The sequence below is a fragment of the Bubalus kerabau genome, chromosome 22 (genome assembly GCF_029407905.1).
Source record: "Bubalus kerabau isolate K-KA32 ecotype Philippines breed swamp buffalo chromosome 22, PCC_UOA_SB_1v2, whole genome shotgun sequence".
Classification (NCBI taxonomy): Eukaryota; Metazoa; Chordata; class Mammalia; order Artiodactyla; family Bovidae; genus Bubalus; species Bubalus kerabau.
Genome location: NC_073645.1, coordinates 39,896,057 through 39,914,773, shown reverse-complemented (window position 1 = coordinate 39,914,773; position 18,717 = coordinate 39,896,057). Strand labels below are relative to the sequence as shown.

At 38.5% G+C, this 18,717-nt stretch overlaps 1 protein-coding gene across 2 annotated transcripts in view; it reads left to right on the top strand.

The window, feature by feature from the left end:
- Window positions 1-18,717, top strand: part of PDZD8 (PDZ domain containing 8) — an 82,452-nt gene that overhangs the window by 21,970 nt on the left and 41,765 nt on the right. Inside the window, exon 2 of one of the 2 annotated variants that reach the window (XM_055560716.1) lies at window positions 5,917-6,042. The exons of the other annotated variant lie outside the window; for it this stretch is intronic. Coding sequence (XP_055416691.1) covers window positions 5,917-6,042 — 126 coding nt within the window. The remainder of the gene's footprint in view (window positions 1-5,916; window positions 6,043-18,717) is intronic. 2 annotated transcript variants of the gene reach the window in all.

The following is an 18,717-nucleotide window of genomic DNA, read 5'->3' as shown; positions in this document are numbered from 1 at the left end:
TTAATTTCATGGCTGCAGTCACCATCTGCAGTGATTTTGGAGCCCCAAAAAATAAAGTCAGCCACTGTTTCCCCATCTATTTCCCATGAAGTGATGGGACCGGATGCCATGATATTAGTTTTCTGAATGTTGAGTTTTAAGCCAGCATTTTCACTCTCCTCTTCCACTTTCATCAAGAGGCTCTTTAGTTCCTCTTCACTTTCTGCCATAAGTGTGGTGTCACCTGCATATCTGAGGTTATTGATATTTCTCCCAGCAATCTTGATTCCAGCTTGTGCTTCTTCCAGCCCAGCGTTTCTCATGACGTACTCTGCATATAAGTTAAATAAGCAGGGTGACAATATACAGCCTTGACGTACTCCTTTTCCTATTTGGAACCAGTCTGTTGTTCCATGTCCAGTTCTAACTGTTGATTCTTGACCTGCTTCCAGATTTCTCAGGAGGCAGGTCAGGCGATCTGGTATTTTCTGCAGTTTGTTGTGATCCACACAGTCAAAGACTTTGGCATAGTCAATAAAACAGAGGTAGATGTTTTTCTGGAACTCTCTCGCTTTTTCCATGATCCAGCGGATGTTGGCAATTTGATCTCTGGTTCCTCTGCTTTTTCTAAATCCAGCTTGAACATCTGGAAGTTCACGTACTGTTGAAGTCTGCTTGGAGAATTTTGAGCATTACTTTACTAGTGTGTGAGATGAGTGCAGTTGTGCAGTAGTTTGAGCATTCTTTGGCATTGCCTTTCTTTGGGATTGGAATGAAAACTAATCTTTTCCAGTCCTGTGGCCACTGCTGAGTTTTCCAAATTTTTGGGCATATTGAGTGCGGCACTTTCACAGCATCATCTTTTAGGATTTGAAATAGCTCAACTGGAATTCCATCACCTCCACTAGCTTTGTTTGTAGGGATGCTTCCTAAGGCCCACTTGACTTCACATTCCAGGATGTCTGGCTCTAGGTGAGTGATCACACCATTGTGATTATCTGGGTCATGAAGATCTTTTTTTATAGTTCTTCTGTGTATTGTTGCCACCTCTTCTTAATTAATATCTTCTGCTTCTGTTAGGTCCATACCATTTCTGTTCTTTATTGTGCCTGTCTTTGCATGAAATGTTCCCTTGGGAAGACAAAAGGAAGTTATAGAAGTAGCCTGCTTCATTGTTTGGATTCCTTTATGAACTTGAGCTACTAAAGACTTGGACTAAAAGTTTTGAAAACCAAGTGTTCTTTGAGAGTGTGTGGGTTCTGTTTATTAACTTGCTGAACAAGTGGCTTTTTGTTTTGTTTTGTTGAAGTATAATTTGCAGTGTTGTGTTAATTACTGCTATACAGCAAAGTGACTCAGTTATACACATATATATAAATACATTCCTTTTCATATTCTTTTCCATTATGGTTTATCACAGAATGTTGAATATAGTTCCCTGTGCTATACAGTAGGACCTTGTTGTTTATCCACTCTGTATATTAAAACTTACATGTGTTAACCCCAACCTCCAACTTTATCCCTCTCCCAAATCCCTCCTCCCCCTTGGCAACCACCAGTCTGTTCTCTATGTCCGTGATTCTGTTCCTCTTTCATGGATAGGTTCATTTGTGTCATATTTTAGATTCTGCAGGGACTTCCAGGTGGTTCAGTGGTTAATGCAGGGGTCCCTGGTTCAAGCCCTGGTTGGGAAACTAAGATCCCACATGCCACGTGACTTGGCCTTAAAAAAAGGAACAGTGGAAACAGTGTCAGACTTTATTTTTGTGGGCTCCAAAATCACTACAGATGGTGACTGCAGCCATGAAATTAAAAGACGCTTACTCCTTGGAAGGAAAGTTATGACCAACCTAGACAGCATATTCAAAAGCAGAGACGTTACTTTGTCAACAAAGGTCCATCTAGTCAAGGCTATGGTTTTTCCTGTGGTCATTTATGGATGTGAGAGTTGGACTATAAAGAAAGCTGAGTGCTGAAGAATTGATGCTTTTGAACTGTGGTGTTGGAGAAGACTCTTGAGAGTCCCTTGGACTGCAAGGAGATCCAGCCAGTCCATTCTAAAGGAGATCAGTCCTGGCTGTTCATTGGAAGGACTCATGTTGAAGCTGAAACTCCAATACTTTGGCCACCTGATGCGAAGAGCTGACTCATTTGAAAAGACCCTGATGCTGGGAAAGATTGAGGGCGGAAGGAGAAGGGGACGACAGAGGATGAGATGGTTGGATTGCATCACCGACTCAATGAACATGGGTTTGGGTGGACTCCAGGAGTTGGTGATGGACAGGGAGGCCTGGCCTGCTGCAGTTCATGGGGTCCCAAAGAGTCAGACACGATTGAGCAACTGAACTGAACTGATAAGTTATATTACATGGTATCTGTCTTTCTCTTTCTGACTTACTTCACTTAGTACAATAATCTTTAGTTGCATCTGTTGACCCGTGCTGCTACAAATGGCATTATTTTGTTCTTTTTTATGGCTGAATAATATTTCATTGTATGTGTGTAGCACATCTTCTTTATTCATTCATCTGTCTATGGACATGTAGAGGTTGTTTCCATGTCTTAGCTGTTGTGAATAGTGCTACTGTGAACATAGGGGTGTATGTATTTTTTTGAATTATAGTTTTGTCTGGATATATGCCCAGGAGTATGATTCCTGGATCATATGGTAATTCTATTTTTAGTTTTCTGAGGAACCTCTCTATTGTTTTCTAGAGTGACTATGACTACACCAACTTATATTACCACCAACCAGGTAGGAGGGTTCCCTTTTCTCCATATCCTCCCCAGCATTTGTCGTTTGTAGACTCTTTAATAATGGCCATTCTGACCAGTTTGAGGTAGTACCTCATTGTAATAATTTTGATTTGCATTTCTTTGATAATTAGTGATGTTGAGCATCTTTTCATGTGCTTACTGGCTGTCTGTATTTATTCTTTGGAGAAATGTCTTTTTAGATCTTCTGCCCATTTTTATTTTGGGCTATTTTCTTGTTCAGTTGTATGAATTGTTGGTATATTTCAGAAATTAAGCCCATGTCAGTTGCATCATTTGCAAATATTTTCTTCCAATCTGTAGGTCATCTTTTTGTTTTGTTTATTTATTTATTTTTTTGCAGTACAAAAGCTTATAAGTTTGATTAGGTTCTATTTGTTTATATTTATTTCTATTGCCTTAGGAGGTTGACCTATGAAAATACTGGTATGATTTATGTCAGAGAATGTTTTGCCTGTGTTCTCTTCTAGGAGTTTTATGGTGTCGTGTCTTAACGTCTTTAAGCCATTTTGATTCTGTTTTTGTGAGTGATGAGAGGGTGTTGAACAAGTAGCTTTATCCCACTGTTTAGTGTGCTGTTTCTAAATGGAATACATTTTTTAATTTTAGTTTATTTTTGTGCAGAAATCCTTTCAGCAGCACCCCTAGAAGTATTAATAAACCGAAATTAGATTTTACTGCTTGTAACATTAAAGTCACACACCTGTGAGAAATTTTTTAATTGAATTTTAGCTTTATATTTGACAAGAAAAGGTAATTCATGCAGCAGCTGTGATTTAGCACCTGGATTATTCAAAGTTGCTAGTGTATATAGTGCTTTTTGCGATTTTTTTGTTTTTAATAGAGTGACTGTAACATGTTCTTCAGGAGTCATAAGGCTTATTAAAAACATTCAGCTACCACATCATCTGTCATTTCTATGATAGATGTAGTTTCTAACTTTTTTCCTCTCAGAAATTTGGCGCCAGTCTGTCTGAATCAAAGAAGTTCAGTGGAAATTAAGAAACTAAAGGCGTCTTTCTGTTTTCCATCCGTTCCAGGAGCAGCAGAAGAGCGCTGAGCGTTGTCTGTCTGCTCACCTTCCCTAAGAGGTGTTTTTCTTTACTCATGTTTCAGCGGGCAACCGTAAAATAGTATTTCTCTCCCTCTAACAGTCTTTTTCAGTATAAACTGTTGAGGGCCATTCGTATTTTCTTAATGTTTGTTTCATTTTTAGTGTTGGATTTTTATAAACCAGATCAATACATGCTTCAGTCCTGATGGTCTGTGTCAGGGGTTAGATAATTGTGAGACCAGAGTACATCTGAGATTTCAAGGCATAAATGCCCAGCAATTTTTAAATAACTATAAGATAAAGAAGAATGAAAGCAGTGTGTGTGGTCTACCATGATACAGGAACTAAAGCTGATTGTTTAGGGTTTGAGTAGGCTTTGAGGACGGACAAGGCAGTGGCACCCCACTCCAGCACTCTTGCCTGGCAAATCCCATGGACGGAGGAGCCTGGTGGGCTGCAGTCCATGGGGTCGCTAAGAGTCGGACACAACTGAGCAACTTCACTTTCACTTTTCACTTTCATGCATTGGAGAAGGAAATGGCAACCCACTCCAGTGTTCTTGCCTGGAGAATCCCAGGGGCGGGGGAGCCTGGTAGGCTGCCGTCTATGGGATCACACAGAGTCGGACACGACTGAAGCGACATAGCAGTAGCAGCAGCAGCAGGCTTTGAGGAATAGGGAAACCTTCACTTTCTACAAAAGGCTTGAAAGCAGGAATACACATGGCATCTTCTGGGTTCATGAGGTGACTAGTCTTCTAGATTGGAAAGTTTCTATTAAGGAAAAATGCTATTGGAAAGATTGGTTTTGGTAGACCTTGAACATGAAACCAAGAACTTTTGACTATCTTTTATATTGTATGGTTAGTGAGACGGCATAAAGCTTTTGAGCAGGCAAATGTCGTATCTAGTGACAGCTGCTGCTGCTACTGCTAAGTCGCTTCAGTCGTGTCTGACTCTGTGCGACCCCATAGACGGCAGCCCACCAGGCTCCCCCGTCCCTGGGATTCTCCAGGCAAGAACACTGGAGTGGGTTGCCATTGCCTTCTCCAATGCATGAAAGTAAAGAGTGAAAGTGTAGTCGCTCAGTCTTGTCCGACTCCTAGCGACCCCGTGGACTGCAGCCTACCAGGCTCCTCTGTCCATGGGATTTTCCAGGCAAGAGCACTGGAGTGGGCTGCCATTGCCTTCTCCACTAGTGACAGCAAGGAGAGTTAGTCAAAAACTATAGACCCTCAAGTCCAATTTTCTCTTATTTTTTGTCCTTTGCTTAAATGGAGAAGTACGAAGTATGTGTCAAAGTAAAGATTTTTAAAGCTGCAGTTTGTAACTCACCACAAGCATCTCCATAAAAACCTAGAGTATTAACAATGAACACGTAAAGACCTGAATAATTCATAGGTAACTGAAGTGTTTATGTGTATAAACACTACATAACAGAAGCATTATGTAGTTTGAGCTTTGATGAAGTCAGAATAGCTTGAATTCTGGTTATGCCACTCACCATGTAATGTTGAACAAATTCTTTAACCTTTCTAACCCTCACTTCATCTGGAAAGGGAAGCTAGTAATATTGCCCATTCAGGATTGTAAGCATGAATAAGATACAAAGCATGTAAAGCTCTTAGCACACTGCCTGGCAAATAGTAAACATGTCTGATAAATACCTTTGCTGCTGTTAATTGTTGTTGTGTTATTATTTATCAGTATCTAGTACTAATCACTATCCAGTTATATTGTTTCCATGGAACAGTGCATTCTGAATTTTGATATTGTTACTGTAGGAACACTTCCCATCTGGTCCAGAAAGAATCTCTCTCCTCCCAACTCAAGTTTCAGAGCCCACTGGTTGGCCTTAGATTTTCTTTAACTTTCTTCCTGGAGTCCTGCCTAGTCAGTGAGGGCATGCCAGAAAAACCAGGAAGTTCTGACTGCCGCAGAGAAAGCAGCATTTGCAGCCAGTTAGGAGGGACAGGGGTAAACTGGTTTTATAATTTAGGTATTAGGTGTTTTGTTTTGTGTTGTTTTCCTACAGGTAGGTTTTGTTACAGTGCTTTAAAGTGTGGTGTTTATTATTCAGAAATTTAGACTTATCTTTACTTTTGTCAGGTATAAGCCTTTTTTCCCGTTCCAAACCTTGCAAGGATTTGAAGACGACGACGAAGAGCTTATCCATATACAACAATGGGCACTTACTGAAGGCCGCCTTAAAGTTACATTGCTAGAATGTAGCAGGTATGTTCTTTGTTATTACTACCTTAGAGGAAAGAAGGTATACCAAAAATGTACTTGAGCAGTATTTGTGCTTGTTCCCCTCTGTGTTGATTTATATTATATTATCTGTAAATTCTTTAGTGGTAAATTTCATAAGAGTAGTCCTTTCCAACTTATAAAAAATATAAACTATATTTTAGAAAGCATGCCAATGGGGGGAATCATTTATCCTGCAGTAATTTCCAGACTTCTTAGATACAGAATGCTCTGTTGGCATATTTCTTACTACCTGTTAGAAAGCTGTTCATAGCATAACAGTTTTGAAAATTGTTTTTGATAATTAAAAATACCCTGGAAAGTTGCAAAACCAGACTTGTAAACCCTTGTGATTCTTAAATTTTAAGCTGGAAGTGAATCTCAGAAATAATCTGGCCCAGCCTCTTTATTTTTCCATCCCTATAGTCTAAGCTGTGTTTATACTTCGCTTGAACTACTTACTACATTAGCCTCCTCCCTTATCTCCTAACACTGGTTACCAATATGACAACCAGAATAAGCTTTTCAAAATGCATATCTGATTGTCCCTTTCTTACTTAAAGTTCGTTTAATGGCTTCCCCATTCCTCTTAGGCTATAGACCCAAATCATTACCATGACGTGCGTGTCCCTCTTTACCTCTCTAGTTTCTTTTTGTACTCAGCCCCTCACTCACAGTGCTTCAGCCAAATAGACCTTCCTAAGAGAAGAGGATGGCAGATTTTTTCTCTAAAGTGCCAGATAAGTAAATAGTCTTGGCTTTGGCATTCACATGGTTTCTTTTGCAACTACTCAACTCTGCCTTGTAGTAAGAAAGCAGTCATAGATAAGACAGTAAGTAAATGAATGGGCATGACTTGACTGTGTAACCATAAAGCTGTATTATATGAATTTTATAATTTTTGTGTGTCATAAAGTTTTTTTTTTTTTTTTAACCATTTAAAAATGTGGAAACCATTGGTAGCCCACAGGCCATAGAAAAACAAACAGTGGACTGGATTTGGTCCATGGACCACATAGTTCGCCATTCCCAGCCTTAGATATTTAAACATACCAAGCTCTTGTGTCTATTGCTTGTGGCTTTTAACCACTAGCTATTGTTGTCTCCTTTGCTCACCGTTCTCTTGCTATATCTGAGATACTGCTCACCTAAAGCCTTGGGTCAGTCTTGGACCCAAGACTTCATGAAGGCATCAAGAGAGTATAGTGAGGCATTATTTAGGTCATGTTGAATTGATATCAATGATAGAAAGAAAAACATGACAATTTGTGAAGTATATGTATCCTACTTTATTTTAATAAGGACCTGTATAACGAATCTCTGAAAGAATATACAAGAAACCAATAAAGATTTTTATGGGGAAAAGGTGAAGGAAACTGGGTTAATGATAATGGACAGGGGTGAAGGTGGGATCCAAACTCTTCACTGTAAACTTTTTTTGTATTGTTTGATTTTTGTGACTGTATCACCTTGTCAAAAAATAAAAATAAAGACCAGTATTTCTGGAGAGTTGAAGGACAAAGCATGGACAGTGGTTCCATGTTCTTATGTTAGTCCTTGTAGGCTTGGGTTATATAGTGCCAGCACCTTTTCCCGGGTGACAGCTTAATCTTGGAAACAAGCACGCTGTCTCAATAGTTTTTAGTCACTATGGTTAGAAACCTGACCATGTAAAGTTACTTAGTGTTGTGGTGCTATGTATTATTCACATAGTTTAAGGAGTACTTAAAATCGTTAGTGGAGGAGAGAATAAATTATTATTTTCAACTCATCCTTGCTTCTTTTTTGTCTTAGTGTTGAGAAGTCGAAACATTCGTCTCATTTTTATTAAAATCTTTTTTACATTATTTTCTTCTAAACATTTTTGTTAGTATAAAAATAGAACTCTCAATTCATATAGCTTCCAAGTTTCTAGAATTCACACTAAAGGAAATGTACTATTATAATCTCAGTATTTTATGTTTTCCCCCTACTGAATATAAATTCATCTTGTGTGGTTTATTGTAATCTCTAAAACAGAAAGTGACACTCTAGAAAAAACAGAAGAACAAATAATAATGCCCCCCTTTTTGGAGGAAGAACAAAATAATGTTTATTTCCATTTTGGAAGCTTAAGGCTTAAGAGCTCTTAAGATATTTTTACCATGACTGCTTCACTTAGTGATGTGAAAAGTTGTTGTTCAGTTGCTACGTAGCATCCGACTCTTTGTGACCTCATGGACTGTAGCATGCCAGGCTCCTCTGTCCTCCACTACCTCTTGGAATTTGCTCAGATTCAGGTCCATTGAGTCGGTAGTGCTATCTAACCATCTCATCTTTTGCCACCCACTTCGCCTTTTGGCTTCAATCTTTCCCAGCTTTAGGGTTTTTTCCAATGAGTCAGCTCTTTACATCAGATGGCCAAAGTATTAGAGCTTCAACTTCAGCATCAGTCCTTCCAATGAGTATTCAGGGTTGATTTCCTTTAGGATTGACTGGTTTGATCTCCTTGCTGTCCAAGGACTCTCAAGAGTCTTCTCCAACACCACAGTTCAAAAGCATCAATTCTTTGGCATGCAGCCTTCTTTATGGTCCAACTCTCACATCCATACATGACTACTGGGAAAACCATAGTTTTGACTACGTGGACCTTTGTCGGCAAAGTGATATCTTTGCTTTTTAATATGCTGTCTAGGTTTGTCATAACTTTCCTTCCAAAGAGCAAGCGTCTTTTAACTTCATGGCTGCAGTCACCGTCAGCAGTGATTTTGGAGCCCACAAAATAAAATCTGTCACTACTACTCTTCCCCTTCTACTTGCCATGACATGATGGGACCTGATGCCTTGATTTTAGTTTTTTTGAATGTTGTTTCAAGACAGCTTTTTCACTCTCCTCTTTCACCCTCATGAAGAGTCTCTTTAGTTCCTCCTTACTTTCTGCCATTAGAGTAGTATCATCTGCATATCTGAGGTTGTTGACATTTCTCCTGGCAGTCTTGATTCCAGCCTGTGATTTGTCCAGCCCAGTATTTCACATGATGTACTCTGCACAGAAGTTGACAATATACAGCCTTGTTGTACTACTTTTCCCATTTTGAACCAGTGAGTTCCATGTCTGGTTGTAACTGTTACTTCTTGACCTGCCTACAGGTTTCTTAGGAAACAGGTTAAGATGGTCTGGTACTCCCATCTCTTAAATAATTTTCCACAGTTTGTTGTGATCGATACAATCAGAGGCTTTAGCACAGTCAATGAAGCAAAAGTAGATGTTTTTCTGGAACTCCCTTGCTTTCTCCATGATCCAGTGTATGTTGGCAATTTAATCTCTAGTTCCTCTGCCTCTTTGAAACCCAGCTTCATAGGAAAATATTTGAAACAAAGAGAAGAACGTTTTAGAATGATCAAATTTTTGAAAGAGCATAAACCAATTAAGATTAGAACATATCTGTAGACCACTTGTATGTATATAAAATTGTTCTAAATTAGCCTGCTATCATGATTCAAAGTTTCTTGGGTTTTTAACGTTTAGGCATGCGTATTCACATTTCTCCTCCTTGAGACCTATTTAAACATGTGCAGGTTGTTACAGTGTCATAGGGATCACTTAGCATTGTTATGTTCGTGCATGCTTAGTCTCTTCAGTTGTGTCAACCCATCTCTTAAGTTGTGTCAACCCATGGACTGCAGCCTGCCAGGCTCCTCTGTCCATGGGCTTCTCTAGGCAAAAACACTAGAGTGGGTTGCCATTTCCTCCTACAGAGGATCTTCCCAATCCAGGGGTCAAACCTGCGTCTGCTGCATCTCCTGCATTGGCAGGCAGATTCTTTACCACTGAGCCACCTGGGAAGCCCAGTGTTGTTATAATTTTAACTTAATATGTTTTTTAAATTTTTATCTTTTGGTTGCACTGGGTCTTTATTGCTGCACACGGGCTTTCTCTAGCTGCTCTGAGAGGGGCTACTCTTTGTGGCAGTGCGTGGGCTTCTGATTGTGGTGGCTTTTGCTGTGGAACACAGGCTCTGGGCACGTGGGCTTCAGTAGTTGCGTCACACAGGCTCAGTAGTTGTGGCTTGTGGGCTCTAGAGCACAGACGCAGAAGTGTGGCACATGGGCTTCCACAGCATGTGGAATCCTCCTGGACCAGGGATCGAACCCATGTTCCCTGCATTGGCAGGTAGATTCTTATCCACTCTGCCACCAGGGAAGTCACCTAGCTTAATATTCTTTTAAATGTTTGTTTCTTAAGCATTTTTGAACTTGACCTTGAATCAAGTAAAATATAACTTTAATAATGTTTTCCCGAAATCCAGGAAAGGATCATACTCATCACCCACAGACAGTGATGGCTTTCTGCAAGGATTTCTTTATTTTTTTAAACTTTATTTTGAAATAATAAAATGGTTCTCTGTGAGGATTTTTTTCTTTCTTAACTTTATTTTGAATTTCAGACTGCCAGAAGTCTGTGTGAAGATTTACCAAACTTAGCTGTTGTAATTTAAGAGAAAATTTTGCCAAAGAGGAAACAAGTTAGAAGTATTCATAGAAAACTGTTTACTGAAAATACTGGAGTTGTACAGCTTTATGCTTCAGAAGGCAACGCGGAGTAGAAATAATCCTGACTTTTGAGTTAGCAAGTGCTATGTTCACATCCTGGTGATACGGTTTTACTGTTTGTTACATGTTCTTGGGCAAGTTACACATCTGTAAAAATGGACAAGTATGCTGCTTTGCTGGTAACTGTGATCAGAGATAGGTAAATAAACTATGGTGCCTGCTGCTGCTGCTAAGTCGCTTCAGTTGTGTCCTACTCTGTGCGACCCCATAGACGGCAGCCCACTAGGCTCCCCCGTCCCTGGGATTCTCCAGGCAAAAATACTGGCGTGGGTTGCCATTTCCCTCTCCAGTGCCTGCATGCATGCATGCTAAGTCGCTTCAGTTGTGTCCGACTCTGTGTGACCCTATGGACAGCAGCCCACCAGGCTCCTCTGTCCACAGGATTCTCTAGGTAAGAATACTGGAGTGGGTTTCCATTACTACACACTAAGGCTTCAGTAGATGTAACTTCTTTTGTTATGCCTTGATGTAATCATTCTCATTTATCAAGAAAAAAGTAAATCTTTTTAGAAAAGTGGGTTTTTTGGACATTTAGCTGTGAGAACTGGAATTTGAATATATTAATTTGAAAGGATCTTGCACTGTGAAGGGAAGTTGTTTTCTAATTATATGAAATACAGTTTTGAATTTCCCAAATAAAGCTTGGGAATGGAAACATAGTTGTGTTTGTAAAAATTGGTTCTTACACCTTGCTTTTATCAAATGTTTTAGAAAGCAAACACAGTCATTCTGAAGTTGCCTTTTTTTTTTGCATTGACTAAAGTTAGTTTTTTAATCACAGAAGAACTCAACTGCTGTGTTTGTAGTACTGCTATTAGAAGACTAAATTATTTCACATTAGTGTTGCAGTCACTAAGATTATTAAGATTATTTTTAAATTTATAGTTCAGCTTCTAAGAGGATTTTGGATACTTTGCAAAAGAAAATAATATTCCCATGTGCAGTTAAATAGAAGATAAATTAGATGAAAAACAACCTTGTAGAAGAGAGGTCAGTTTTTTGGAGAAGGAAACTTGATAGGTTTCTTAGTTTTTAATCTCTGGATAAACCGTGCCTGCTTTTCAGGGAAGAGAGTTCTAGAAGGGATTTGCCCCTACATCTTTGTATAAAAGACATTAAACAGTGTAGTGGGCCTCTTCTCATCTCATCTCTTCTCTCTTTTGTTTTCCTGGTTTTAGCAACCAGTGATATTTTTAAGAAACGAGCTAATAGTGAAAACAAAGCCTGTAAAGTTTTGTCGTGTGAGAGTTCTGTACTCTAAAGTAGTATATTTAAGATAGTCTGTCCTTATTATAGATAAAAGTTCTAAATAAGGTCAGTTCCTCACTGAGTCATTACTTAGAGTGTTGTAAAGCTTCTGTTTTCTCAGCACCTTTTAGAGTGTTGTTTTGTTTTACTGGGTTCCAAAAATACATCATTTAAAATTTTTTTTAAATGTTAACACAAATACAGAAAAACAATAGCCCTTGGCATTCTACTTTTATTACCAAGAGTTCTCCCTTATCCCATAATTATCTGTTATCAGCATGCACTCATGGGTTCCTATTTTTTTCAATGGTTATAATTCTTTACCATGCTTAATTATTTTGGTGCCTAAATTTTCTCAGATGTAGCTTCTTGGAGCCTCTTCAAACTGGTTCCTATATGCTTGTGACATGACCTTGTCTTTTTTTCTTTGCTTTTCTTTTTCTTGCTGCTGCTTCTTGAAAACTGGACATTGGAAATAATGAGTTGTGGAAACTTGGATTCTGTTATATTCTGGGATGATTGATGTTATGTTCTAGAGGGCAGTTGGCTTTCCTTTCCTCAAGTTGCAAACTTTGTCTCCTTACCCTTCCCGCCTTTCCATCTTCCCAGCAGCAGCATGTTTCCGTTCTCTGCTTTGTCTCCCACTGCTGCCGTGTTAGACTGGTGTCCTGGAGTCTCCTCCTGTATATAGCAGTCAGCCAAGGATTTGAGCAGAGATGGAACTTAGCCTCTCAGTGGTTTTTTTGCCCCTGGGGATCACCCCATAATTTCTAGCTGCTCTGTCGGCTTTGCACTCCATCCTCTGATAGTTAAAACCCATAAAGCTTCAACTTTCTGCTGCATGAACTATACCACCATTTTCCTGCAGCTCTATCCCTGAGCTATGTAAACCCCAAGCTAGTAATTTGTACTCCTTGAAAATTTTTGAAATTCGACTGTCCTCTGGCTTCTCTCTGCTTTGGGAAGGTTTTCATTGCCTTTAAAAGTGTTTTTACGATTCTTTTTATCCACTTTTTATAACTGCAGTCTGTTGGAGAGTTTGTGTGACCACTTTACCACTATCACCTGAAGTACTGTTCACCTGGTTTTGTTGTAGATGTTGTTGACAGGTTTTGCCTTGGTTTTCCTGATTGTTCTCTGTGCTTTTATGGGAGGATTTTGGGAGACTCAAAACTATGCTGTCACTACCACCATCCTTCTAGAACCAGAAATACATATTTTTACTTAAATTTTTATAAGGCAAAGGGAAGGGTTTAATTGTGTGATTAAACAATTTTGAAATAAAATCAGCTGGTCTTGTTTCTTTTATTAGAGGCAGCTTTGACATAAAAATTTGGCAGAAGGAATTAATACTTTTAAGTAGCGTTATATCCATATTATATAGTGAAGTACTTGGTTCTTCCATGGAGAAGGCTGTTAACATGGAGTTTTGAAATTCATTTCAAATTCATGAGCTATTTTAAAAGTTAAAACCCAAGATATAATTCTAGCTTACATTTGTTTGTAATCTTCTATTTATTTTAGGATTGAGTTTGAGTACATTCACTTGTTTATTTTTGACTCAAGTAGTAGCTTAAAAAAAAAATTATCTGCGGTAAATAATGCTAAATATTAACTTTCCCTTCTGAGTAGTTGGTAAATAGATGTACCTTATAGTCTGCATTTACTTTACTATTTGACAGTTTTGTCTTTTTTCAAAAGAGAAAATATCTAGCTAAATTTTAATATATTTGGGTGCATGATTCCACAGATACCTTTCTTGTTAATAGCATTTACTTATTATCTGCAATATATATACATATATATATAGTAGGCACTTTGCATTCATTATTTCAGTCCTCAGAACATCTTCATGAGATTAGTAATATATCTGAAGAACTGAGATCCATAAGTTACTTGCTTAAAACCACATAGCTGGAATTTGAAGCTAGGTTTGTTTGACTTCAAAATCCTTCACTCATTCTATCTTCATAGTCTTTGTGTTTTTTTGTTTTTTGTTCTTTTTTAGCTTGCTGAAGAAAATTTTGATTCTTAAATTTTTCATATTGTGTTAGAAGTATATAAATTTTGGATTTTTTTTTTTTTAAATCTGTTTGAAGGCAAGCCATTTTTTAAGTTACCTTTTCAGGAAGATCTTGAGATGTAGAAATGTGTATTAATAATGAAGCATCATTTATATAAAGGCTGGAGGAGAGATAAAAGGAAATTAGAGCAAACATGAGATATATAATTTTGTTTAAGGGAAAACTTCCACTCAAAGTGAGCTGTTGAAAAACAGAATTACTTGGCACTGTTGCTGAATATTATTCTTAAGAGTTTTTTTAAAAAGCTATGTAGATCTATAACGGTAATGGTCTGTAACTCTGAATTTGGACATATAACTCCACAAGATGAACTGAATTCCTAGAGATCTTATGCCTATGCCTGTTTTTATTTAACTGTTTATGTTCCTCTAGCAGTAAGAGACAAATAAAGTAATTGAATGATGTTTCCCTTAGTTTCTGTACACTTCTCTGGGGTATAATAAGGGATCTTCCTGTAGTTAGGTTGCTTCTGACTAGAAGCAGGCTTCTCAGAAGATCCTAAATTTGGAGTTCACTTGCCCTAGGTTTACGTAGGTATTCTTTTCTTGCCCTGCTTCCTCTTCCCTGAGATTGCTGTGTTGGAAATAGTATTGTTTCTTTAGTAATTGTATAAGCATAGTTCCAGAGCACCACGATAACATGAACATGACGATAAAGCAAATCACGTGAATGTTTTGGTTTCCCAATACATGTGAAAGTTATGTTTACACTGTACTGTAGTCTGTTAAGTGTGTGATAGTATTATGTCTAGAAAAATGTACATACCTTAATTATAAAAGACTTGATTACCAAACGATGCTCACCATCATATGAGCCTTCAGCAAGTCATAAACTCTTTGCTGGTGGATAATCTTGCCTTAATGTTGACGGCTCCTGTGACTTAACAAGTGTGGTGGTTGCTGAAGGATGAGATGGCATGGTAATTTCTTAGAATAAGACAACAGAGAAATTGGCTGCATTGATTGAGTCTTCCTTTCATAGACGATTTCTCTGTAGCAGTTCTGCTTGATAGTATTTTATTCACAGCAGAACTTTTGTCAAAACTGGAGTCAGTGCTCTAAAATCCTGCCACTGTTTTACCAGTAAAGTTTATGTAATAGTCTAAATCCTTTGTTGTTATTTTCAAAAGTCAATTGAGTTTGAAACAGTAAATGCTGGAGAGGATGTGGAGAGAAGGGAATTCTCCTACACTGTTGGTGGGAATGTAAATTGGTACAGTCACTATGGAGAACAGTATGGAGGTTCCTTAAAAAACGAAAAATAGAGCTACCATATGACCCTGCAATCCCACTCCCCAGCATATCCCTGGAGAAAAACATGATGAGAAAGGATACATTCTCCCTCGTGTTCACCACAGCACTATTTACAGTAGCCAAGACACAGAAGCAACTTAAATGTCCATTGACAGAGGAATGAAATAAGATGTGGTACATATATTCAATGAAATATTACTCAGCCTTTAAAAAGAATGCAATAATGCCATTTGCAGCAACATGGATGGACCTAGAGATTGTCATACTGAGTGAAGTAAGTCAGAGAAGGAAAAAATATGTGACATTCCTTATATGTGGAATCTAAAAAGATGAGATAAATGATCTTAACAAAACAGAAGGAGACTCGCAGACTTAAGAGAATGAATTTATGGTTGCCAGGGGGAAGGGATACTTAGGGAGTTGGGAATGAACCCGAACACACTGCTATGTTTAAAGTGGATAATCAACAACTACCTACTGTGTTTAGCACATGGAACTCTGCTCAGTGTTATGTGGCAGCCTGGATGGGAGGGGAGTTTGGGGAAGAATGCTGCTGCTGCTGCTGCTAAGTCGCTTCAGTCGTGTCCGACTCTGTGCGACCCCATAGACGGCAGCCCACCAGGCTCCCCCGTCCCTGGGATTCTCCAGGCAAGAACACTGGAGTGGGTTGCCATTTCCTTCTCCAATGCATGAAGGTGAAAAGAGAAAGTGAAGTTGCTCAGTTGTGTCTGACTCTTAGCGACCCCATGGACTGCAGCCTACCAGGGTCCTCCGCCCATGGGATTTTCCAGGCAAGAGTGCTGGAGTGGGGTGCCATTGCTGGATACATGTATATGTATGGCTGAGTCCCTTCTCTCTCCACTTGAAACCATCACTGCATTGTTCAACTGAAATAAAAGGTACATTAACAGATTTTTTTAAGGTCAAACAAGTTTGCCTTCTTCATGGTGCTCCAAAATAATTACATAATAGCATCAAGGATCATTCATCATAGATCACCATAACAAATATAATGATAATGAAAAATTTGAGATACTCTGAGAATTAACAAAATGTGACATAGACACAAAGTGAGCAAATGCTGTAGGAAAAATGGTATTGATAGACTTACTTGCTCAATGCAGGGTTGTCACAAACCCTCAATTTTAAAAATTGTGATATTTACAAAATATAGTAAAGCAAAGAGCAGTAAAGCAAGGCATGGTAAAACAGGTATGCTTGTATACCTCTACTGCTATTTCATGTAGTAAAACAACTATTTTCATGCTTCTGATATCTGAATAGCAAAAGAACTTAAGAAAATTAAGTACAAACCCAGATGACATAAAGCCAACACTGTGTTAAAATGCCAGACTCCAAAATATTTCAGTGTGATGTTGGCATGCTATATACTTAAATATGATACTTTCAACAAAAGTGAACTGTGAAATGAACTGTGGTCAGAAAAATAAAAATTCAAGAGTATTATATCTGAATTTTCCCTCCCTTTGACCATGATGCCATAACTGTCAATCAAGTGCTTCTGATGAACTTATTAAAGATACCTGAAGGTGACATTAAGATAACACTTGTTTTCAGAAATTGCTGTTTATAGTACGCATTGCGTGGTAAGAGAAATTGAAGGCCCAGAAACAAATTAAGAGGTATTATAGGTTAAAAGTGAGGAAGTAAGTTCTTGAAATACATGTATTAGTAGAAACGAAAGGGCCAAAGGGTATACCTAGGGCAGGATTTAGTGAGTGACAGAATACGTGGGTGGTGTAGGCAGAAGCAGCCAAGGAATGTTAAGAATTTGAGTCTAGGTGAGTTATGATCTCATTGAACTTTGACTTGGTCAAGTATTGGTTATTTCTAATATTAGAGGTTATAAAGTTCAAGACAGTGTTTCTCCTCCAGGACCTGAAGGGAAGTAGTGACACTTGCTTCAGAGGGAGAAGGTACAGCTGTCACCACAGTCTGAGTTTACAATATTTTTGTCCCTGTCGCAGAAGCTCCACACTCAGTAGCAGTCAATTCCTATTCTCCCTAGTTCTCTTCCCCCAGACCTTATGTAACCAATAGTCTGTTGAATTCTATTTTTCTCACCACAGTTCATTTCACAGTTCACTTTTGTTGAAGGTATCATATGTAAGTGTATAGCATACCAACATCACACTGAAATATTTTGGAGTCTGGCATTTTAACACAGTGTTGGCTTTATGTCATCCGGGTTTGTACTTAATTTTCTCAAATTCTTTAACTATTCAGATATCAGAAGCATGAAAATAGTTTTACTACATGAAATAGCAGTAGAGATACACAAGTATACCTGTTTTACTGCGCCTTGCTTTACTGTATTTCATAAATATTACATTTAGAAATTGAGGGTTTGTGCCAACCCTACATTAAGTGACAACCCTACATTGAGCAAGTCTGTCAACACCATTTTTTCCTACAGCATTTGCTCACTTTGTGTCTATGTCATATTTTGTTAATTCCCAGAGTATTTCAAACTTTTTCATTATTATTTGTTATGGTGATCTATGATCAGTGATCTTTGATGCTACTTTTGCCTCTGTAAATTTGCTTATTTCCACACATTCCATCGGAGAAAGCAATGGCACCCCACTCCAGTACTCTTTTGCCTGGAAAATCCCATGGACCGGGGGAGCATGGCAGGCTTTAGTCCATGAGGTCGCTAAGAGTCAGACACGACTGAGCGACTTCTTTCACTTTTCACTTCCGTGCATTGGAGAAGGAAATGGCAACCCACTTCAGTGTTCTTGCTTGGAGAATCCCAGGGACGGGGGAGCCTGGTGGGCTGCCGTCTATGGGGTCACACAGAGTTGGACACAACTGAAGCGACTTAGCAGCAGCAGCAGACATTCCATACAGTACGAGGTCTTTTGTGACTGGCTTTTTTCACTTACCTTGTTTTCAGGGTTTATCCATATTGTAGCATGTATCATCACTTCATTGCCTTTTGTTACCAAATAATATTTCATCGTGTGTATATGCCATATGCCGTATCTTATTTACCTGCTCATGACCTCACGGACATATGGGTTGTTTTCACTTTTTGGCTGTTGTGACTAATGCTATCATGGACATTCATGTCAAGTTTTTGTGTGAATGTATGCTTTTATTTTTCTTGATTATATATCTAGGAGTAGAATTTCTGGGTCATATATGTTAATTCTATGTTAACTTTTTAAGGAGCAAGTGAGTACATCATTTTCCAACCCCTCCAGCAATGTGTGAGGATTCTAGGTTCTCCATATCCTCACCCATATTTCTCTCTTTTTACATTAGCCATCTAGTGGGTATGAAGTGTATCTCATTGTGGTTTTAATTTGCATTTCCCTGATGACTAATGATGTTGAGCATATTTTCATGTGTTGATTGGCTGTTCGCATATCTTCTTTGGATAAATGTCTATTCATATTCTTTGTCCATTTTTCAATCGGGTTATAATAGGTCCTTATGAGACATCTGATTTGCAC